Below are 25065 nucleotides of genomic sequence, written 5' to 3' on the forward strand. Positions count from 1 at the left end.
GGTTTTGGCGTCCCTGTGCTTTGGGTAGGCCACGGTGAGGAACAGTTCAGTTACCACGGGGATCCTCGGTAGCATCTGTTGGTCGGGTATAGAACAAGATCAGCCAATCAGCAGCCTCATAAAGCCGGGCAGAGGTCATCTCGAAAAGGGAAGTAGGGTGTCGTCAGGCAAGACAGGACCAGAGAAACGCGGTGTCATCCGAGCGTCCACACACACACACCTATCCCAAGTCAACAGCTCCATGCATACATTCCTTGTGTGTGTGAGAGACATGGTGCTATGATTCTCGTGGTTGTCCGTGTAGCGAAAGGACAAGTGTCCATCACCCGGAGCCTACTCACCAATCTTCTGGTTGAAGATTTTGTCAAACGTCAGCTCATCTCTCTCCTCTAGGTACTTCTGCATCACACTGCGAATACTGAGAGAGAGAAAGAGAGAGGCGAGAAAGGAAAATAGAATGTTAGGAACTTACTTAATTACCCCTCTTCATCCCCTATGGGACACAAGCCTACAATGAGCTCCACAATGTTCGAAAACTAGAGCATATTTAAAAAAAAGGTACATGCACATAGACAGAGCATTGATACAAATCACAGAGTATGGACTCCCCTCCCCTCCCCACTCCACTTTGCAACCTCTTTCTATTCCTCCCTGCCCTCTCCTCTCTCCACCTTCATCTCTCCTGTCCTTTCATCCTTTCATCTCCCCTCCACCTTCATCCCTGCCCTGGTTTGGGCCTCTCCCTTCCTGCCACCTGTCCCCGTCTGTCCCCTGACAGGATGGTGAGGAGCAGCTTGCCCTCGGAGAGGGTGTTAATGAGAGGGCAGGGGAGAATTAATCAATTAGCGCCCCCTCCACGGGCCCATTAGCACACACACAGGAGAGAGGAAAGTTACCACACACACAGGAGAGAGGAAAGTTACCACACACACAGGAGAGAGGAAAGTTACCACACACACAGGAGAGAGGAAAGTTACCACACACACAGCTGCAGGAGAGTAGAACACGTTCCACATGGCAGCACATTGGCCAGATGGACACCTTGCCTGAGAGGGAGAGATCTTAGATGTGTCTATTACTGCCAGTGAGCCAGTGGCACCGGCGAGAGAGAGGGGGAGGGGTCGAGAGAGGGGGGGGGGTCGAGAGAGAGAGGGCGCGAGAGAGGGGGGCGACAGAGGGGCGGGGCGAGAGAGAGAGGGTGGTGATAGAGAGGGCGAGAGAGAGACAAACCGTTTATAGACAACCAGCTTCTGTTGTTTATTGTATTGATTAATTCAATGGGATTTATTTTGTTCTCTCAGAAAAGCACTTCAACTGCAGACCTACTAGAGTTGGGCAGGAGGCCAGGCGCGCACGCACACACACACACAGCCCAGTTTATTCGAGATTCTCTCGTGGATCATTGTTTCCCTGACATCATTCGTGTGGTGTGAATGGTTCTGCTGTATTGGGCTGGCTGGACCAGACCTGGCAGGTTCAGATAACACTGAATAACAACAGAAAGGATAACACTAGAAGATGCTAACTAGCACGGCATAACAAGTTGCTAGCGCCAAGTTGAACAGTGGTTGATAATAGTGGAGACGCTAAATAATAGCTCGTTTTTAACACAGCGGGCAGATACTAACTAAACCTATAGCAAAATAGTGGCTGATGCTTAGCTAGCGAAAATGCTAACTGCTAGTTCATAACATACATGTTGATGCTAGCACCAATGTTAACTAATCTGTAGTAAAAGTGTCTGAGGCGCGCAAAGACGCTAACTACCAGTTTATAACACAGCGGCTGATGCTAGTATAGCACCAACGCACCTGTAGTAAAACCAGGGTAGGAATTAAACAAATAGTAGCAGTAATAACAGTGCTGGTCCTGGATCTGCCTACGGAGGGCCAAACTGTACTCAGTCCAGTGTCAGTAATAGCTCTCCTCTGCTCTGTCTAACTGAGCCACAGGAACCAGGATACAGGAAGTAGACTCTTCCTCATTCACTGGGGGCCAGGGGTGAGTCATAGGCATGCCTGCCTGACTGCTGCAGAAACAACTAGCCAGCAAATCCCTGTTGGACATGACTTGTATACATCTGAATGGGTAAATAAGCAACTTGTAGCCAATTCCTGAGTAGCCAAATCAGGTGAAAAAGGTGGAGCTGCTACGATGCCGTAGCAATCCAACCATTTCAGATGCATGAATCACTTATGCCGTAGGGAGTAGGGGCCGTTTCTGGACAGAGCCACGGAGAGGCTGTATCCAGGCTGACACACAACAGGCCGTGATTGGGAGTCCCATAGGGCGGCGCACAATTGGGCCAGCGTCGTCCGGAATTGGCCGGTGTAGGCCGTCATTGTAAATAAGAATTTGTTCTTAACTAACTTTCCTGGTAAAATAAAGGTTACATAATTATTGTAATTTTTTTAAAGACAACACACTGGCCAATCAGAATCCACTCTCTGCTATAATAGCCAATAACAATCCACCGACTCTGCTACAGTGGTGTGCACTTACTAATAGTTGAATAATTGAAGCTTCACACTCCCCTCCGCATCTATTTGAATCTGCCTCCTGCAACTACCCCACATTCCTCCTTCCTCTCAGTCATCCTTCCTTATCCTCCCAGTTGATTCCCGCCGCCTCCTACTGCACAACACGCATCATCTCTCGTCTCTCCCTGATCTCGCTTGAACAATACAGCGCTCTATCCTGGACTCATCTCTTTCGCTTCCAGTGCTGCCGTCAACATCCCCCCTCTGCCCAGCAGGCAAAGCCTGGAGAATAGAGCAGCAGTGCGCCATCTCTACAACGTCACACACACACACACACACACACAACCCCAAATACACACTTCGAGAAACACACAAACAACTCTTAAGACGACATATACGCACAGCCCCAAGCGCGCGCGCGCGCACACACACATACACACACAGAGAGCTGAAACAAACAAATCCAAACATCACACACACACAGCAAGCTCACAATACAAACAGGTTTTATTTATTTACCTCACTGTTTCAGAACTGCCTTTACAAGACATTTAAACGCTCACATCAACGCTGGCTCTCAGCACGCTTCCTCTTTCCCCCTCTCGGTAACTCCCTCTAGTCGGATTGTCATCATAGCCAATTCCAGGAGAGCACACACATTATCCCAGTGATAATCTTTTAAATCCTTATCAAATTAAAAACAAATAATTTCCATAAAGCCGGCCAGGGATCAGACGGGTCAGATCTAGTAAGTGTTTCTGGGACGGCGGCGGGGTGGCACTGTAGGCTAAAACAGTCACTATGTCCATTTGAGCCGCTTATGTTTGGATGGACTAGCCTATGTCACAGCCCACTACAGTAGCGATGTTGCTGACCCTGGCCCGATGGTATTTAATGCTTTCTCTCAATCTGCTGTATTAATTCCCGCTGTGCTGTATGGTAATCCTGGCTTTAGTACACACACCGAGACAGAGACAGAGAGAGAGACAGAGCAGAGCGACAGTGAGAGAGACAGAACAGAGCGACAGTGAGAGAGACAGAACAGAGCGACAGTGAGAGAGACAGACAGAGACAGGGCGACAGACAGACAGCGTCAGAGACAGCGCGAGAGAGAGACCGAGCGACAGCGCGAGAGAGACTAATGCAGCGTAAATCATAAAGAGCAGGCCATGTATAGCTTACTACTTCAGCCGGTGTTAAAGCAAACCCCACTATCACCGCCATGACATGTTCTTTTATTATAGAAGAATGGCGTCTTATCTCTTCTGCCCTGTAAACAAATACCTAATGGATGATTAGCAATACAATTCCCATCTACACCTAAGCTCAATGCACACAGATACAATACACACCAGCCTAGAACGCAATAGGCTAAATTCACAGAGATTGTCCTCTGAAGAGCAACCTCTTCCAAAGGTTATTAGATGAGGCGATCTTTTCCATTTGAGATTGACGCCCGCACACTTCTCCTGACGTGTGTAGTGGGAACCACGCTACGAGGGACAAAGGAGGAGTCAAACCATCTGAATACCGATCCCTTCGGAAGTAAACAGGCCCTTCAACTTTGGGGCAGTAAACTTGCTCTCCACGGGGGAGGGGACCCGAACAGCAGGCCTACCCCGTTTCACTTTCACAACGCAGCTCGTTTAACTAGCTCGGAGCCTGACAGAGCTGGGACTGTGAGAGGATGAGGAAGTCACAGAAGCCTGACTATGACTGGATAGAACACACATAGATAGGCACTTTCAGAGGAGTAGCCTCGCTAAATTGTAAACACCGACACTAACAGAATTAGCTAGCTAATCGTTTCTCAGTGCCAGAACGTATTTTTCTGAATAGCTAAGCGTTACTGCACCTGATTCTACTAATCAAAGCCTTGGTTGAAGACTGATGATATAATATTCATCTCGCGCGTTACTGCTCTGCTGGAGCAAAAGCCTGCACCACCCACAGTGGAAAAGACTCTGGTTTCAATATGAGAGCAGTGTAGAAAAGTAAAGAACAACGGTCTAAATTTGGTCTAGGTTGTAGTTTGGACCTGTTCATTGACGACATCTATAGCAAACGACAAATGAACAAGTGGCTTTGGCCATGGTGTCATCCGTTAGTAGGCCAACTTTGGCCCGGTTCGTGATTTGATTTCATCAATAGATGTGACTAAACGCATCACATATTGCATGTCGCTAAAAAGGGATGTTACGGATATGATTTTTTACGATATATCGTTTGGTTTTGACATTAATCGCAATAGTGTTTTTGCACTAGTTTGCTGGGCCTGCACCAAAACGTTTCCTCCATAGCTTGTTCTCCATCTTTTTAAATAGAGAGACAATTTGTTTTCAGCACTTATTTCCACGACTGAAACTCGTGTTCTCATGACTCTCTCGTCCCTTCTGCAGCAGACATATGGTGAGAAATGTGTTTGGAACATCGATGCAAATGCAGAGAATCGCTAAAACATATAAGTATCATGATAATATTGTATCGTGAAGTCCCTGGCAATTCCCAGCCCTAGTGTTTTAATAATAATAAATGACCGAAGTTTCATGAACAATAGGTTTTTGGGGTGTTCCATGCTCAATCAAATACAATGTACCCCTTCGAATATTTCAGTCACCCTTTCCAGGCAGGAGATTTTCGTGGTACCAGTGACGTCTCTTCGCTAGCACTTGCAGCACACTCGAACTAATGTTTAACAGCAACCTAGCGTGTGAACAAAACGACGTAAATAGCCAAGAAACACGAGGACAAAGTCTCACTTTAGTAGACTTTCTGGTAAATGCATGTGCTGTGGGCTTCTAAAAAAGTTCTCGTTCAGCAATTCACTTACACAGGCCCCCCCCAGGCACTGTCGCGGCACAAGGTGGGATATGGGATTTGTATTTCCTTGTGCGATACACCAGAGTACGAAAACAAAACTGCAGAAATAGCTACAGCAATTTTGCTATACATTTTACTTGCACATGTACTCATGCTTGACTTTTGCAGTTCGCGCACATCTATTTTTTTGTCGCAAACGCGAGTAAAATGGCCGCACTGTCCTGCAAAAGAGTGAGCAATGGCGAATCTCTGTTGGAAGTGCTTAGACCAAGACTAGGCTTATTCTGAGGCCGGGAAACCGGTGCCTGTGTTGCTGATCTGATCCCTTGAGGTGGTCAGTCAGTGGTGAGGAAGTCTGTCTGCACTACAGCTCCCATTAGGCAGTGGGGTGCTGCTGCAAAAAACACCAGGGGTTTATTAGAGTCTCGCAACGGAAACAATTTACTGTTTAAAGATCCAAAACGGAAGTAAACAGAGCAAACGGAACGAAACGGGTAGGTCACTCCCCGTTTTCGTTCCTAGAGTAAATGGTGTCTGTTGCAAGATGTCCCGCAAAACAAAAAACATTTTGCAACGGAATCCGTCTAATGAATACACCCCAGGGTCGCAAAACGTTCAGATAGAAATATATAAATGGACAGACATCTAACCCATCTCCAACTTGTAGAATAAGCAATAGGCCTAAAGCTCTTTTCATGACAGTTATATCTGCAACGTTACAGAAAGTTCACATATAGAGACGGTATTTTGTAGAATAGAAATGATCCGTGTCAGGTTGAATAGTGAATCGTGTCAGCTCTTATACTTAAAGTCTCGAAGCTATTTGATGAACAACAGGCTACCTGCCATTTGGTAAAACGTTCAGCACATCAGCAAGGATCACTCGGATTAAAGCAAACGTATCACATTATCAGAAACATCTTTGAGGAAGACATTGGATCTATGTTCGTTGCTCGCCACCACGCTACATATTACGACCGCGAAAAGTCCATCAAGCAATAGATAGAGACAGCATAACATACTGTGCTTCTGAAGCTTTGAGGCTTAAGCTTGGTAAGGGATTTTAAGCCTAGCCGTTACAGCCTGAGCCTAGACTATAAGTCAGACACTTGTTAACATTTTATCCCACGTTCATCCTCTTTTAGCTGTTCAATTCACATTTTACATAAACACCCTGAGAAACTGACGTTGAGAATGTCACCGATGTCCACGCTTCACCAACAAAACAGACATCACCAAAACCCTCCACCAGATCATTCATCCCCGTATAGTCTTGACTTCCTACTGTAACAGACTAGACACTCAAACCCTGACGAGAAATTAAACGTACAGCTAATAAGCTAAACTGGCGTGTGCGGGCTTTGGCAGAGGAAGGTGTAGCCAAATCTGAAAAGGTCGAATTGGTTATCTGTTATAGTAAGGCATTTTATTGGTATTTTTCTCAAATAAAATAACTTGGTTGGAGCTCATATTAATCCTGTTTCACAAGTGTGTACTACTACGCATGTGATTTGGAAATGTTTGTTTTTTTGCATATCCCAACTCTCAGACACCCTCGGGGAGTGGGTCACGGCCAGGGTCATACCCAAAGTGCTTACAGCAAACAGTTTAGCATGAATCGTATCTAAAGGTCACAGACAACAGGGCCTTTCCACACTACTATACACCTAAACGGGAGATAACATCTTTGTCTGGGCTGCACAGCAGTTAGACACAGCAGTTAGCTCCAACAATAATAGCTGACAGAATGTGTTGCTATGGCGGCATCAATGGCCTCGCAAACACCACACACTCCAAAACGCAACATTTCCACCGCCTCGCATTTGACTACAACATCCCAATGGTAGCTGCCTGCCTGTAAGCCTGTATTTGTTATTCAAAACCTGTGTGTTAATAAATAGTTATCTTAAACACCAGTGATTGAGTGGGCAGAGTCAGGCAATTGAAGGGGAGAGATACAGATGTGAATGGATGGATGTAGTCTGATTAAAATCAGGCTGTAATACACAATTAATTGTTATACACAGCCTGAAACGAATCCCTGCAAAATAGTGTAAATGTTGCTTACATGCCAGAATGTTTAATAAAACTACATTTAAAGATGCACTATGCAGAAATTGCTTTGCCATTTCCTGGTTGCTAAAATCCTAATAGTTTGCCTAATTTCACATTATGTGACAAAATAAGCAAGTATAGTGTAGAGAATCATTGTACCATCTAAACCGCAGAGAAATATATTTTCCAAAACTATTATATTTTCAGCTGTTTGAAGCTGGTGTATGAAACTGAAAGTAAGAAGCAAAAACAAAACTTAAGAATAGGAAGCATAGAAATAATGCACATGGTACAGATCTACAGCTTCTTAGACTTGCTTTTAATGAGTTACATATCTATAACTCACATTTCTATGTGAATTTGGTCGGGTCCCCCCCCAAAAGTGACATATTGCAACTTTAAAAGCTTACTCCACTGGTTGTCTGTGCGGTTTGTCCTTCAGCTGTTCTGGAGACAAAATAACCACAGGAAAGTACTGTTTTCCCGACTTTTTAGAGCGACAGTAGGTATGTGGTTCTGTTCGCTAACAAGGTAAAATTAGTTTAATATTGGATATTCATTTTTTATCTCATCAATAGCTATTGAATCAAGCATGCAATGACAATGAAACTGGTATATTCTGAATCAGGGGAAGAGGGGGAACAACTGACACCTTTTTTGTGTGTGACATTTCTTTCTTTCTCCGGATTTCCAAAAAATCTGAGGTAAACTAAGCATACGTGTGGATTGTTCTCCATCCTCCCGATTTGGAATTTAACATTTTCATTGTCACGGCATCCTTGGTTCAAAAGCTATTGACGGGAGAAAAACAAATATATCCAATATACAACTAACTTTACCTTGGTGTCGAACAGAACCATATACCTGCCCCCTCAAAAAGTTGGGTAAAACTGCTCAGAAAACCGGAAGAGTACGTTTACATGAAATTTTATCCAACATTCTAGCTTGTAGGGTTCATTTACACAATTTTGAAGGCATTCGTTTCAGACCGGTAAACACATATATATATATTTTTTTTTTACTAGGCAAGTCAGTTAAGAACAAATTCTTATTTACAATGATGGCCTAGGAACAGTGGGTTAACTGCCTTGTTCAGGGGCAGAACGACAGATTTTTAGTTTGTCAGCTCGGGGATTCGATCTACCAACCTTTCGGTTGCTGGTCCAATGCTCTAACCACTAGGCTACCTTCCACCCCCCCAGTTCGTTGTGTATAACTGCCAGAGATGGGCAGTATTGATTTTTACAGAGATTTTTACATCTCTGTCGATTTTTACACCAAATATCTATTTCAATTACTTCTGAGTATTTAGTCATTTCTATTACACTGGGCTGAACTACACACCAATGTATTTTGAGACAAGATACTTTCAAGGAGCTGTAATTGTGTTTTTATTGCACTTCATACTTTGTCACCCCCCTTTCACATTGGTATCTGAAGCCTGAATGCACTATGGTGTGATAAAAGTGTCTGTTAAAATGAACTAAATATCAAATGTATATGTAAAAATGTACAATCGCAAAGCATGCTGAGTATAATTCTAGTGAGCTCTGCCCCGAAACAAGGCCAATAATAATACCCAGTGTGCCATTTATCTGTTTCGTATTGTTATCTTTAATTATTTCTTATTGGTGTTACGTTGTCGAGAAGGAACCTGCAAGTACACATTTCATTGGACAATGTATATCAAATCTTGTACGTATAAGTAATAAAACACGAAACAGTATGATTTGCTGTTCATCTTGGTGTGTTCATTTTCACACATAACGTTACATTTTGATCTCTTTCTTGCAGACGCTATTAGCCGGGGCCTTGCTCAACTAAGATAGATAAACAACAACATATCAGTCATAGGAAGAAAGCATTTCTGTAAACTTTACTAAGATGTTGTCGCTGTTCGGCCCGGCTACTTGCAAATGTATCCTTAAATACAAAATGCATGTATTTTAATTAAATACATGACAAAATAAAAGTATTTTGTTGTTTATTTTGATACGTTGACCTTTATGGTATTTTGGTATTCCCTGATTAATCAGGCTAGGATGGATGCAGGAGACCCCTCCTGCTCTCTCCATCAATTGATCTCTTCTAATAATCTTTCACCACATCATTCCATCATAAACAGATAGGCCTAACAGATTAATGTAGCAGATGAAAAAAATTGCATATTATTTATATTCAAAGCAAAAAATAAATAAATAGATAGCTTCTGTCAACAGATGGTGGTGGTGGTGTTATAGCAGGGTGGTAAATCAACTTTTTGGTCCACCAGCCATGCCGCAATTTTACCTGCCACTTAAATGTTTGAAATATAATTAGAATTAAGATGAATCACAGAAAAGACTGTACAAATCACAGAATACTGTACACCCCACCCCGCATTCACCACTTTAGCATTCAGATTCTCTTCCAGAGCCGACACACTCAAATAAATAAATAAATATTTATTTTTTTACGTCAGCTTTGGATAAAATAAACTGCTCCCAAATGCAAGGCACCTGGTAAGAATATACATTTTACCAGACAATGCCAAAATCTACCAGCATTTGAGTGGCTGGTGTTAACTTTCCACCCTGGGTGGTAGATGGGTTGTTTTGGTAATAGCTGGAATGACTCTTGGTCTGGTCTTCAGAACCCATCGTTAATAAGCATAATTAAAATGATATAATTCTAGGATGGCATTATGTCAGATGCAAATTGAACTAAAGTGGATTTGAGGGATGGGGCCTCAGATGGTAGGGACCCTGAAGCCAGAGACAGCTGACAAATTGTTTCCTTTAGCGAGCTACTGCAACTGACTGACACATTTGAATTAGGTAGGGTTTATCTCCCTACACATACACACACCAATTTGACTGGTAAACATTGACTGACCGAGGCACAATATAAGGCGGATGAGCAATTATGTACCTGGGTTCAGGCAGTATGATTTTCTTGCTCGCCCGGGCCGCTGGAGTAGATTTGCTCTTCTCCATCGCCATCAAATAGCTGACATCGGCGAGAACTGCTTCGAGGTCCGCCATCTTCAACCTTGGGTGGACACAACACCTGCCGTGGGAACGTTTTTTTTTTATTTTTATAGGAAAGACAAATCGAATGTCCACTGAATCTAGCTAGATCCAACCAGGGCGACCAAGACAGCTATGCGGATGACAGGGGCGAACATCGAATGGAGACTGTCGTTTTCTTCCTCTAGGTTTGGCAAACACGGTCTCTCAAAACACAACCATTGTGACAGAAAAAAATGGAGAGATTGATAACTCACTAGATGACTCGTTTATTGAGAGTTCACTCATCTGGGTGTGATGATTTTTTCCATCAATAAGGTTCCGTTATGTGCAAACGTGTGTGGTGGTTTCATGGACTCCGAATATAAAGCAGTTAAAAATAATGGCAGACAAGATTGATGAGATTTTCGTTTCTGCCCCCCCCCCACATTCAGAGCGCTTCACTTATTTAGATGGACCACCTGCTAGATTTGGCTAACTAGCAAGCCAGCTAGTTAGCTAATAACTGTCAAACCCCACTGATCCTGGATGATTTGTTTTATCTTCTTGGCAAGCGAAAAAATTATGTAAATATTGCGGTACGTGTGACTCCAGCAAGACGTATGTTTCAAGCTTCCTAACTGTTTCTTGTCGCCTATGCTTGAATATAAAACAAAACATTAAGCGTCGACAAAGATGGGCTGCATAAAATCTACCGAAATGGCATCCGATGAAGAAATCCTGTAAAAACGATCAGGGTAGAAAGCTAAAATAACAAGAGCAAGCCAGCTCGCCTGTATCACAAAAAAAATCTGACCACGATTGAATAGTCCAGATGCCGAATAAGGTAGGTTCACATGTATTCACCAAAATGAAGAATCAAAACAATCGCCTCCAATTGTCAGCTTTGCTTTCATATCGTCAGTTGTTGGCTTCCTGTCTGTCTACAATGTTCTTCTTTATCAGAGGACATAAATCGTAGAACGTCGCCATATAGACGCAGGTTGCTAGCTGAATATCCAGGCCAGCGTGCAAAAAAACAATGCTGAAACAATCAGCTAGATGTCCGACAAAATCTAGCTAGCTAACGAGAAAACAACAATGTTATTGGCACTACAGTAACTATATGCAATATTTAAACAAATTATGCAACGAAAACAGCCAGTTAACGTTAGATTCTAGATTTAACTAGGGACAATTGTTTGCTACGACCAACTGCTGTGCAAAACGTTGCTACTTGGTAGCGAGTTACTTACAGTCGCTAGCAAATAGCTAATCCTGTACTGTAGCCAGTTCAATTTGAACTAACCAGCTAACGTTAGATAATATACTTACTTAGCTAGCATAGATAGCGCTAGCTAACAACCGCTTTATCGCACTGACACGAAACGCACTCATGCAGTTAGCGATCTCAGCTAACGAATCCTGATCTTCGGGCAAATGCACGTCATTTCAAAAGACACAGGCGAAACCGCACACAATTTGCCATAATCATTTCTTTCACACAGTGTTGTGGGCTCTGGCATGGAGACACCAGTAGCTAGCTAGCTGTTATGATGGGGGAGGGGGCGTTGGAAGGAGGAAATTGGCTAGCTAACGTTAGCTTGTTAACCGTCCACGGTCTCTCACCACTGACTTCCACTGGAAGTTGAGTCTTTTCTGGGCGACCAACAACTTGCTAGCTAACCAACATACAATGGAAGATAAACTAACAACCTAAGTGCATATCATTTTGTCTTCTAATATCAGCTGCCCGTCGGTGTCTTCCTCGGTCAAGTGTTGTGACCATACGTTTCTTTTCCTCCTTGTTGCGCGCTACTTCAGACACTTTCCTCTTGCTACAGTAGCCCGAAGGAATCCGTACGAGCCGCTGAGATCGGTGCATTCGACAGAATCCGACGACGCGGGAGAACGTTTGATATCCTGTTTGTTTACGTTCCTCAAAGAGGCACAGATTTCTTCTTGTTATCCCTGGTGAGTCCGAGTAGAGACCGTAGACTTTACTCCGTTTCGTTGGCTGAGTCTCCTGTGTGCAGCTGTGTGGTGGGTTTGTGTCCCCCTGTGTATTCTGTATTCTCAGAAACAGGCTAGTTTAGCTACTGTGAAAGCCCCACTTCCTTACGCTGCGACTGAGAAGCCTGGAAAACATGTAATGGAACCGCATCGCTCATGGACGGGGAACTACATGATTATAAATGCCCTATTACGAGTTTATTAAAATAAATACCATTATATAAAATTAGCACTAGTCTGTTTAACTAAAAAAGGAAAGGCATTATTTGTAACAGTGTTCAAAAGAGGGCGGTAGGCACTGGGCACTCAGTATGGGCATCTTCTTTTTTACTATCACATGAATAATAGATGGCTGACACATCTGGGAGATAACTAGCCAGATCAATCCAATGCACCAATCCCTGAATCATTAGACAACCCATTTGTGTATCTTGAAACCACTTTACTGTAGGCGTATGTTGGAGACCTGTTTAATCAGATTTTGAAGCATATATACATGCATATTTGATTTTCCTAAAATTCAGTATGCATATGAATTAGCCAGTAGGCCTTCAACTATGTGATGCACTGTTAATAGAATACCAATTGCTGACGAATTTTGTTGGGCTTTACAACCTATACAACAGTGATTTATTTTTGGACAAGTATTTTACAAATGGGAAGCAAACACATCTGATGAAAGCACTGCAAAATTGGGCTCCAATGCCCATCCCAAATGGTATGGGGGTCAGCCGAGCTTCCACCAACCCACCTGACTCTTATCATAGCCTGTCTTCGAAGGCCACTTTGTCTCATAATTCTATTTAACAATGTACGTCATCACACTGTTATATTTGATTTCAGCAAGCAATATTTTATTATTATATTTTGTCAATAGATTGATCTTGTTTTTTCTTTCTTTTTTGCGATTACTGTCATGGAGACGTAGCGCCACCTGCTGTCCAGTAAATGTAATGTTTTCAGAAGCGCTCCAGTCTAAAATGTCTCAATAGCCCCGTGGTTGTTTATTTGTTCGTGTGTCTTTAGCTATGTTTCTAGTAGTACAATTCTACCTACAGTTGACATACATTCAGAGAGGCACAAGCATGAACGGGAGGTCAGTGAGGTTTTAGAAAGACAGTTTATTCAGCATTGGGTAACAGTGGGGTTAAGCTTGGGATAACGGGTGAGAGGTTACTGCTGAATGCGGCGGATGGACTGGATCTGAGGGGTCTGGGAGTGGGAGCCGAACTCCTTGAAGTGCTTGTACTCGCCGCAGTGACGGTCACACTCCATGATGTACTGGTAGCCACGGTATCCGGGGTACTGGTAGCACACGAAACTGTTAGGTAGAGAGACAGAAAGAGATTACAGAGTCAGTTGGCGGTAATGGATACTATGAGGCTAAGGGAGTAGTAATAAATTAGATTGGAGAGAGGATGAAAGAGAGAAGCAGATTGGAGAAAGTGAGTGAAGTAGAGGGGAGAGAGAGGTTGACTGTGTTAAGGGCCCGACTACTCACGCTCCGGACTGGATCTTGAGGGAGCCGACCTCGTTGTTGCACCAGCCCATGGCCTGGAGGGAGGGGTAGTCGTCGCTCAGCTCGCCCTTACGACCCAGGAAGTTCTCGCGCTCATAGATGGTCATACGACACTCCCTGTGGTTCTGGAGGGGAGAAGACGGGGGGGAGGATTGTCAGTTAGTCAGTCAAGAGGAAGAGTGTGGAATAGATAGTGATAGAAGCAGATAGGAGTAGATAGCGGTAGTTTAGTTACTCACAGCGCAGGCAATGGGCCTAAAGGAGGTCATTCTCTCGATGTGGTAAGCATTGCTACCTCCGAAGGCGTCGCACTGGGGGTACTCTCCTCTCTCCAGCACAAACTGCTGGCCCTGGTAGGAAGCATGCTCATAGCCAACCCAACTATACGAGCGAGAGGGAGAAAGGGAAGAAGTAAGAGGTCATCATTTTCCCTCAGCTTCTCTAGATCAATAGTTCTAAAGACTGAAACCAGCGAGTGGAAGGTCTGTTTTGAGTGTTTCTGCGGGTGGGGATTTGTGTGTAAGTACTCACGCTCCACTCTCCACCCTGAGGGAGCGCACAGTCTCGAACCCGAACTCCATCACATTGCAGCACTCTGAGGTGAACTCATGCCGACGGCCCTGGAAGCACTCCTCGTCGAAGACAATGATCTGAGAGGGACAGACAGAGAGAGAGAGACGTGGGTTACATACTGTATCTATTTACCTGGACAGGTTCAAGCTGAGGTTTGTGTGCAGAACGGGAGGCTGCTGAGGGGAGGACGGCTTATAATAATGTCTGGAATGGAATAAATGGAATGGTATCAAACACGTGGAAACCATGTGCTTGACACGTTCGATAAGTGCCATTCATTCCGTTCCAGACATCACTATTAGCCCGTCCTCCCCAATTAAGGTGCCACCAACCGCCTGTGTTGTGCAGCCGTAAGTGTCTCTACAACTCCCTCTTTAGAGTTAATATGGTCTGTGATTTGTCTAAATTCGTGCAGGGTGTAATGTGTTCAGCGGGAACAGACAGAGTGTGTCTAGACCCGACTCTGCTGTTGACCGAACAGACTCGTGTGATAAACGGTTTGTCCTGAGCTCAGGTTGTCACATTGATCCTAGAGACCTGTTTCTCCCGCATCTCTCTGGTTAAAGAGTTTTCCTGGACCCACAGACTGAGCTCAAATACTTGACAAATTCATCCTTCTTTCCCTTCTTCCTTCCTTGAGGTAATCACTGATCTGCCACGGTTGGATAGGTGGAAGGAAGAATTCCACTACATTGCTTTTAGGTCATGGACGGATGTATTTTAAAGTATTGAAACAGGTCCACGGCAGGCCTTTTATATGATGCACACTCAGTAAGCCAGTCTCACATACCTTCCAGTGGCCGGAGAACTTGGTGCAATGGTGAGTCATCTTATTGTCTGGAATGAGAGAGGACAGATAGTAGGACTGTTATAAACAATAGTACTTTTACAAAGAACAGAATGTTACATTTGGACAATGTGCAACTCGGGATGCTAGTTAGACCCACCCATTCATACTCACATTATACACACACTCTTTCTTCTCATATAAACACACACACTGCCCCAGACACGCAGCAAAGTTCAGCAACAAAGTTTGCCCATATCAAAAATACTGACCATCAAACAAATATACAGGTAAAATATATATATATATATATATATAGAGGTATGCAAAGTAGCTGGTGTAGGGAGGAAATGGAGCAACATTGTGCTTCAACCATAACCATAATAGATTCCAGTGGCAGGTTAGTACAGCAGGACTCCCTCCCTGTCTAATAAACTATTCATATTGTACCACTGCATCAATGTATTTCTACGCTACACGGCCTGCTTTTATGTACTGAAAAGGCCCGTACAGCTCGAATGCTCTAGAATGTGAAAAGGCTGGTTTAGCTCTGTATGCAGGGCTAAAAGGCTTGGTTTAGCTATGTGTTGTTCAGGGCTGAAACGCCTGTGAGGATAGTATCCCAGCGAGGCTAAAAGCATGCGCCGTGGAGTGACTGGCCTGAATAGCAGGACCATTGTGTGATGCTGGATTGAAAGCGTCAGCAGCTATTTACAGATCCTGTACTGGAATGAGGAAAGTCCAACAGGCCAGGGGCCACATCTAGGATATTCTTCTTTAGGTCTCCTTTTCCTATTTTTTTTTTATGCAGCTCTTTTTGATTTTTCTCTCTATTTTCCCCCTTTTTTCTTCCGATTGTACTCTCTCCATCCCTTGTCGGCCCCTGTTCCCGGGGCCCAGAGTTATGCCCCTGGGCCTGCCTGGCTGCGGTGTGAAGTGGTGGCGGGCAGACCGAGTCATTATGGGGCCTGCTACCCTACCCTAGATACTCTGCCCCGCTCTGCCTTCCTGCCTGGCTGGCTGGGTGGATGATCAGGCTGGTGCTATGGTTCTCTGGGTGGGACAGAGAGACTCACCTTGCTTTGATGCCCTTCGCTGTCCCGGAATGAGAGTGAGAGGACTCACGCGCCCCCACCCTTTTAAAGCCTCCCCTGGCAAAGGGCCACACTGAAAGCCCCAGCTCAGCAGCGGGGAGGAGCCTCTCTTTGTCCCGCCGACAAAAGCAGGGTTAATCTATAGAGGGACAGAAGTGCAGACACCACACTATCACCCAGGGCAGGGACCAGGGGTAGGGAGAAGAGGAGGAGAGAAGAGACAAGTGCAGGGCACTTAGAATGTCAAGGGGGGACGAGAGGAGGGGGATTCCCTCAAAAAGCCACCCTCTCTGTCTCTCTCTCCACCTCTTCCTCACTATCTCCTTTCACTTCTTTACTTCTATCGTTCACAGTCACATCTCATGTATTCTTATGGGTCTGTCAGCTAACTAGCTGTATCCCAAGAGCCTAGTGGATGACCCTGTCCTCTCTGTTGACAAGCATGTCATGTCCTTTACTCACCTGTAGGGAGAGACCTGTCTGTCTCCCTGTCTGTTGCGCCCTGGTTCACATCACCTCATTTGATCTGTTGCAATCACTGTCCCCTATTTCCTCTAAAGGATCGATAAAGTATTCTGTCTGTCTGTCTGTCTAACCGACTGACTTAATTGTTATTATGTCATCACTAATGCCTTTGGTGGATTGTCATGGTAAAAGGTTGACAGGACTGAAACCGAACATCTTCAATATAAACGTACAAGTTCAACTTGTGCATGGTTGACTTTTAGACTGTAGATGACTACGGTGTTGTTATTCTGTTAGCCCCACAATGTGACACGGCATGTAGCGTTGATGGTGCGCATCTTATTTCTCCCTAGAATTATTCCTAGTTAATCTGCAGCATGATCAGGGCATGCGCCCATGTTTCATAACACAGAGCAGCAGGAGGCTCCATTTGGTGCTGGAATGTGGACATCTCATCTGGCAGAGAGAGAAACGTAAACATAAAGAGAGAGAGGGAGGGAATAAGCCGAGCCAAGAAATGAGACAGAGGACTGAGTTGGAAGAGGGTCAGCAGCAGGCAAGTCTTCCTCCAGCTGCTTTAGCGTGAAACCCGCAGACGGGTTCCACTTCAACAGTGGAAAGGACTGTTTAGAAGGGGGGAAAATGGTGGTTATGAACTATTATAGTTGGTTAACCATTTGGCTAACCAAATGGCTATGTCATTTGTACTTAGGCTGTGTGTCCTTTTTTCCCGAAGGGAATATTCTTGTATTTCATTAACTTTCCTAAACATGTTTATAAAAAAATGTTAACCATCACAACTGAATCAATTCAAAAGTATACATCATGCTTTTTACATATGCATTTATTTAATTTGATGTTTAACAAACTGTGTTGTTGTAATGAGGTCTGTGTGAAGCTTGTGTAGAGGAGTCAGGCGCAGGACAGCAGATATGAGTAAATAAACGTAATTTACTCAAAATAGACAAATGCAATACAATAAAGCGAGCCCACATAACGGACCGTATTACATACAAACAATTACTCACAAACAAACATGGGGGGAACAGAGGGTTAAATCATGAACAAGTAATTGGGGGATTGAAACCAGGTGTGTAAGACAAAGACAAAACAAATGGAAAATGAAAAGTGGATCGGCGATGGCTAGAAGGCCGGTGACGTTGACCGCCGAACACCGCTGTTGTAGGTCAGTACAAAAAGAAGAAAACAATTACTCAAAAAAAACTTCACAGCACTAAAAGAAGGTTGCTTACAATAATTTATTCATTCATGAACACATGTTGTTTTGACAAACTCTGTTATAATGCGTAAGCTGTTTATAACGCATTAGCCATAGCTGTAGTATTGGCCATGGCTTTTGCATTAGCCATAGCTTTAGCATAGCCATGGCTTTTGCATTAGCCATAGCTTTAGCATAGCCATGGCTTTTGCATTAGCCATAGCTTTAGCATAGCCATGGCTTTTGCATTAGCCATAGCTTTAGCATAGCCATGGCTTTGGTGTTAGCCAGATACCTGTAGCATTAGCTCACAACACTGTGTTGAGCGAGCACAGCGCTGCGCTGGCTGTTATGACAGCAGAGTGATTGCCCAGTCAACCATTAGTCAACAGAGAAAGGAGCAGAGACTGGTACTAGCCTACCTCTCTCTGACTGGATCCTATGGAAAGCTGGTATCTATGGCTGCCTTTACACAGCCAGTTCAATTCGAATCTTTTTTTCACTAATTGGTCGTTTGACCAATCAGATCAGCTCCTTTTCCAATAAAAATATCAGAATTGGACTGCCTTTGTAAACACAGCCTATGTTTCCTATTCTACACTGGCCTGCTTAGAATGATAAGATAACATAACAGAAGAATGACTCTGAATTATAAATAATACAGAGATGGATTTCCTAGACATTGATAGGTGCCTGGGTTTCCATGTAAAATTGGTCTATGTATTTTTGTATTTTATCTGTTGAGATCATCATTTGCCATTATTTTATACACTTTTTTTGTAACCTTACTCAACCAACCTTTACTCAACCAACCTTTACTCAACCAACCCGTACTCTACCAACCTTTACTCAACCAACCTTTACTCAACCAACCCGTACTCTACCAACCTTCACTCTACCAACCCTTACTCTACCTACCTGTACTCAACCAACCTTTACTATACCAACCTTTACTCTACCAACCCTTACTCTACCAACCTTTACTCAACCAACCCTTACTCAACCAACCCTTACTCTACCTACCTGTACTCAACCAACCTTTACTCAACCAACCTTTACTATACCAACCCTTACTCTACCAACCCTTACTCTACCTACCTGTACTTAACCAACCTTTACTCAACCAACCCTTACTCAACCAACCCTTACTCTACCTACCTGTACTCAACCAACCTTTACTCAACCAACCCTTACTCTACCTACCTGTACTCAACCAACCTTTACTCAACCAACCTTTACTCAACCAACCTTTACTATACCAACCCTTACTCTACCAACCCTTACTCTACCAACCTTTACTCAACCAACCCTTACTCTACCTACCTGTACTCAACCAACCTTTACTCAACCAACCTTTACTATACCAACCCTTACTATACCAACCTTTACTCTACCAACCCTTACTCTACTAACCCTTACTCTACCAACCCTTACTATACCAACCTTTACTCAACCAACCCTTACTCTACCAACCTTTACTCAACCAACCCTTACTCAACCAACCCTTACTCAACCAACCCTTACTCAACCAACCCTTACTCAACCAACCCTTACTCAACCAACCCTTACTCTAACAACCTTAACTCAACCAGCTAGTTTTGGAGTCATTATGCCCTAGTAGTGGATTGTCATTACAGCTGTACCCTTGCCATCTATGACACACAAACTCAACCCAGTCCTCCTTCCTGTGGCTGCCTGAACACTTCACTTTATACAGTGACACTTCCCACAAGGCCTCATGTTGTCACTAGGCAGGAACCTGCAACTCTGCCTCAGGCTCTGGGCCACACATAGATCACTATACTGCTAATGTATTGCTGCTCTAGTTCTTGCTTCTCCTACAGATGTGGGTTTTTATCTTCGATAGATATAGGTGATGAACAATCAATCAATCAAGGATCGCGATGCACACGTCAACATTTAAAAGTCATCCAGCAACATGACTACATGATCATTGATATTGACCTACAGTACACAGTGGAGAGACCTGTACTTGATTGGACAACGGACGGAGAAGACGAACAGAGTCATAAAGACCTGTGGTGATGGGGTCGAGAGAGATGGGAGGAAAGAGTAGAGAGACTAAAGAGTTTGACATTCTCCTCCAGGTTATTTCTACTCTATTATTCCGCCTCTCTCTCTCGCCATCACCCTCCTTTACCACACTTCTAGGTGCTTTATAATGCTGTGGTCCTGTCTGTGTGTTAGCGTCATGTCTATGTGAAACATGTGTGTGCTGTATGTGTGTGTGTGATATGATCACCTAGTGACAGGTCCTTTACATGTTCTTTAATAATAATACATTATTTTACCTTTATTTAACTCGGCAAGTCAGTTAAGAACAAATTCTTATTTTCAATGACGGCCTAGGAACAGTGGGTTAACCGCCTTGTTCAGGGGCAGAAGGACAGATTTTTACCTTGTCAGCTCGGGGATTCGATCGTGCAACCTTTCAGTTACTAGTCCAACACTCTAACCACTAGGGTACCCGCCGCTACCCCATTATGATCATTCTCATTTGAAAAATATGAATAGGGAGCATAACTTTATTTTATTGATTGCTCTCAACTAACCAGATGAAGAAGAAGATCACACAAAAAATCAGTCCGGACAAAACGTACGTGAATGGAAATAAATTGCAATCCCACCTTTTCTTCATCAACTTTTCCCACTTCAAAATAAAATCGCTATGTCATTTGAATCATAAGTCTTTCTCTTTTCAAAACTAAGCTAAGTGCTGGTGCAGTTTCACCTGTTAGAGTTAGAGAAAGATACAGAGAGAGATTGTGTGTGTGTGTGTGTTAACTCCTTACACCCTCCAGGTCTATGCATTCCTGTGCACTATATGCTACTGTAGCTTACAGGCTCAGCGCACTAACAGAGGGGGAAAGTGCCATTGTCAGGGCTTTCCATTGACAGTAAAGTGCTTACAGGCAGATGGGGGTTCTGGTTGTTGCGATGGCCCAGGGGGCTTTGGTCCAGAACAACTCTGATGACGCTGGTGTTTCTATTGTCCACCGAGCCCTTGCGTTCAGCCTTTGCCAGGGTATAAAAGCTAGGGTTCTGCGCTGAGATGGCCAGCACGATCCAGCCTACCCCACACGGCACAGCAAGCTGTACACGCAGGTAAGGACACACCCCACACAAACTGAAAACAGCAGTCGATCCACAGCAGCAAACAGCACACAGGGGCCCACTCCTCTCAGCCTACCATTCCCGGGTGTGTCACCCCCAGGCGGGGCCGTAGGCCCTAACAGAGGCCCAGGCCTCAGGGCCTACATGAGGCACTCAGACCCCAGGCTGGATTGGTACAATGGATGGTTATTTTCTCCTTGGAGATTCTGATCCATCCTATGGAAGTGTTTGGCCGCTGTTTCCTGCCTCAGTTAGTTACAAAACTAAGAAATAGTAACACATACACAAACAACACACATTCACTCTGTAGTGAGAACATAGATGCCACACCTTTACCTGATCTGTGTTTTGATTCTTTTTTTCCCGCTCCCTGTCCCTCTTTCTCTCAATCGATCTCTCTACCTCCCACACCATTCTCCCTTTCCCTTTCTTTACTTGCATCCATCCTCCTCTCTCTCGCCCTCTTTCCCTTCTTCCTCTCTTTTACTCTCTCTGAACTGCTCCATCTTCTTTCCTCTGACATTCCTCTCCTCTCCCTGTCCTCTCTCCATTCTCCCTCCCTCTACCCCTTATCCCCCTCTCCCTCCACCCTTTCCTTCTCCTTCCATCCATCCCTCCGTCAGAATCTCCTGATCCCTCACCATGTCTCAGACCGCCAAGTCCGCCTCCAGCCAGGGCACTGATGTCAAGGACAAGGGAGCCCCTGCCCCCGCTGCCACTAGCAAGGCCACTAAGACCGGAGAACCCAGCGTCGGAAACTTCAGAGTGAGTCGACACATTAAAAATACTCACAACCCACTTGGCACAGGAGCTGGATTCAAATTGTAACTGCAGTAAAAAAAAAGAGAGTAATGTCCACCCATTGTGTGGGAGCAGCAAACAGTTTAAAGTTAGCCATTCTCTTTGAACTTTTATCTGAGCTGGGTGAATTGACTATGGATAGAACACTATACAGGGCGTTTGTTGTGGTTGGTAAATGTTGCTACTTAAGTCGGCGGGTCTTAAGATGACCCCAGAGATCTTGCAGCCTTCGCAGCAGTGCAGGTGGCTTTGGGTTTAGTGGAAGGAAGCTTCTGTACAGGTAGTCCGAGCCATGAAGAACGTCAGAGCTTTCTAACTGATTGATAAACTGAATGACACGAACGGGCTCTGAGACCTAGTTACATACCTGCAGTAGTAAAAGGCACCAAATTCGTTCGAGTTCTATGGCAAAAGGGTCAACACAGAATACAACATTTGTGGAAGAAGGAGAGTATCTCACCCTTTGACCTCTTCCATTGATAATGGCATCTAACCTCTGACCACTGCCCCCTGTAGATCATGCTGTTCGACCAGGAGAACTTCCAGGGCAGAATGATGGAGATCCAGAACGAGTGCATGAACGTGTGTGAACGCGGCATGGACAGAGTGCGCAGTATCATCGTTGAGTGCGGCCCGTAAGTGGACACACACACCTACAGGGCAAGATTACACACACACACAGTCACACACATACACACCTACAGGACACAATCACACACAAAGCAATCAACTCTACATGCTAGTCCAACACACAGGAAGACAAACTCACTGAGCTCAAACATTTGAGCCCAAACACTGATGCTGTCATTTTTCGTGGCCCTTCACGCTCATTCCATTTTGACCCGTCTTCTAATCCCTCTCCCCCCTCCCCCTTGTCCCCGGCGGCCCCCCCTCTCCAGCTTTGTTGCCTTTGAGCAGACTAACTTCCGTGGGGAGATGTTTATCCTGGAGAAGGGAGAGTACCCTCGCTGGGATACCTGGAGCAACTCTTACCGTAGCGACTGCCTCATGTCCCTCAGGCCCATCCGCATGGTGAGGAACACACGCATTCCAAAACACACACACACACACACACACACACACGGTCACATTTTCCAATGTACTCTCTCCCACACACATTCCAAACATGACAGTGACGAATGAGTTCGCCGGAGCGAAAACAGCTGATGACCAGGGCTAATACAGTAGCTAGTGAAGAGACCCTCCAACCTTTTCCCTGACACTCTCTCTCCTTCCTTCCCCCCTCTTCCCCATCCCTCTCTCCTTCCCTCCACAGGACAGCCTGGAGCACAAGATCTGTCTGTTTGAGCTCTCCGACTTCAAGGGCAATAAGATGGAGATCCAGGAGGATGACGTGCCCACCCTCTGGGCGCACGGCTTCACCGACAGAGTGGGCAGCGTGAGGGTGCCCGGCGGAGTGTGAGTGTACACACACACACACACACACACACACACAACCACACACACTCGTACTTACGCACACACACCAGAAATCTATTTTTATGGATACTGGGACTGCAAAATCCTCACCTATATCGAAGATAAAAACCCACATCTGTAGGAGAAGCAAGAACTAGAGCAGCAATACATTAGCAGTATAGTGATCTATGTGTGGCCCAGAGCCTGAGGCAGAGTTGCAGGTTCCTGCCTAGTGACAACATGAGGCCTTGTGGGAAGTGTCACTGTATAAAGTGAAGTGTTCAGGCAGCCACAGGGAGGAGGGCTGGGTTGTGTTTAAGTGGAAACACAGAACTCCAATGTGACTCATGTTGTCTCTAAAAAAACAGCCTAAAAATGACTATCAATCTAAATGTAACAAAACATTACCTTCTCTCCTTTCCTTTCCTTCTCTCTCCAGGTGGGTGGGTTACCAGTACCCCGGATACAGAGGCTACCAGTACCTATTTGAGTGTGGTGACTACAGACACTACAACGAGTTCTGTGCCTTCCAGCCTCAGATCCAGTCCATGCGTCGCGTCAGGGACATGCAGTTCCACCAGCGTGGTTGCTTCAACCTCACCTCCGCCAGCAAGTGAGCGACCTCTGGTGGATGCACGTTGTAACTGCAACCATCCAGCCCTCCCTCACTCAACCCGCGCATCGGGCGCTTTTTATTTCTCCAATCCTATTCCTTCTTTCCTTCCCTTCACCCCTCCATCCTAAAGGGATGGAACGGCAGCATTGTACCGACCGGAACAACCTAAATGACTTTTTATGATGCCAAATAATAAACATGTTTTGAAAAACTTGAATTCCTTTCGCCCTGGACTACTTTATTCAAAGCCTTGTGTTCACTGTGACAACATTTTGTGACAACATTGTCCTTTTCTCTCTGTTTGATATTCATTGTTTCTTTCTCTCTCTTCCCTTTTGTCCGTCCAACTGTATTCTCCCTATTTGTCTTCCTTCTGTCCTTCTCTCTTCCATCTGTCCTGTTGGACTGAGAAAGGACCATCTGATTAGTGAGGGGTTAAAGGTTGAACACAGCCCCTCTCACCTGCTGATAGACAGTCTCGGCCTCTCAGTTGTAGATTGAACAGTGGAAATGATTATTACCTAACAATGAGCATGCATGTAGATAAAGCAAGTATAACGTTAATCAACGTCACCTTGACTGGGCTCCCGAGTGGTCTAGCGGTCTCAGTGCTAGAGATGTCACTACAGACCATGGTTCGATTCCAGGCTGTATCACAACCGGCCGTGATTGGGAGTCCCATAGGGCGGTGCACAATTGGCCCAGCGTCGTTAGGTTTTGGCCGGGGTAGGCCGTCATTGTAAATAAGAATTTGTTCTTAACTGACTTGCCTAGTTAAATAAAGGTTACATAAAAAATATAAAACATGTCTGAAGGTTCCGAGAGCCCACGTTCTCCTCCATAACCGTTGCTAAGTCATAATTGACGCTTCCGCGTTGTGCTGTTTATTCCCGATCGTTTTCAAAACCTATGAAGATATACAGTAAGTGAAAGCAGTTCTTCAATTTGTTGAAACCACAACAATACAGACTTGGATACACATCATGCTAATCAATAAAAACGTTTGTTAAATTTGCTGCTGTTTTGCTTGTTTACAGCGCCGGTTCATTTCATAGGGAATTTGTCCGAGGCGCTCGATTGTA

General features: G+C 44.7%; 3 protein-coding genes across 5 annotated transcripts in view; 1 reads left to right on the forward strand and 2 right to left on the reverse strand.

Moving 5' to 3' along the window:
- Positions 1 to 12468, reverse strand: part of LOC139552107 (G protein-coupled receptor kinase 3) — a 51973-nt gene extending 39505 nt beyond the window's left edge. Inside the window, exons 1-3 of one of the 3 annotated variants that reach the window (XM_071363521.1) lie at positions 12059 to 12442; positions 10266 to 10403; positions 342 to 418 (exon numbers count right to left, since the gene is read on the reverse strand). In XM_071363521.1, coding sequence (XP_071219622.1) covers positions 342 to 418; positions 10266 to 10378 — 190 coding nt within the window. In that variant the 5' untranslated portion in view covers positions 10379 to 10403; positions 12059 to 12442. Of the gene's footprint in view, positions 1 to 341; positions 419 to 10265 lie in introns of all 3 variants that reach the window. The other 2 variants (XM_071363520.1, XM_071363517.1) reach the window with 2 other exon arrangements.
- Positions 12469 to 13456: 988 nt separating this feature from the next.
- On the reverse strand, positions 13457 to 24034 carry LOC139552110 (beta-crystallin A4-like). The gene is made up of 7 exons (XM_071363523.1): positions 23776 to 24034; positions 16311 to 16467; positions 15238 to 15284; positions 14406 to 14524; positions 14114 to 14255; positions 13857 to 13999; positions 13457 to 13676 (listed from the first exon to the last, which is right to left on the reverse strand). The coding sequence occupies exons 3-7, from the start codon at positions 15274 to 15276 to the stop codon at positions 13529 to 13531; spliced, it is 591 nt and encodes a 196-aa protein (XP_071219624.1). The 5' UTR covers positions 15277 to 15284; positions 16311 to 16467; positions 23776 to 24034; the 3' UTR covers positions 13457 to 13528.
- LOC139552109 (beta-crystallin B1-like) lies at positions 21038 to 24200 on the forward strand. Its single transcript, XM_071363522.1, has 6 exons — positions 21038 to 21138; positions 21771 to 21912; positions 22465 to 22583; positions 22848 to 22980; positions 23225 to 23367; positions 23807 to 24200. The coding sequence occupies exons 2-6, from the start codon at positions 21790 to 21792 to the stop codon at positions 23982 to 23984; spliced, it is 696 nt and encodes a 231-aa protein (XP_071219623.1). The 5' UTR covers positions 21038 to 21138; positions 21771 to 21789; the 3' UTR covers positions 23985 to 24200.
- The last annotated feature ends 865 nt before the right edge of the window (positions 24201 to 25065 follow it).

This window comes from Salvelinus alpinus, chromosome 24, assembly GCF_045679555.1.
Source record: "Salvelinus alpinus chromosome 24, SLU_Salpinus.1, whole genome shotgun sequence".
NCBI classification, from domain to species: Eukaryota; Metazoa; Chordata; class Actinopteri; order Salmoniformes; family Salmonidae; genus Salvelinus; species Salvelinus alpinus.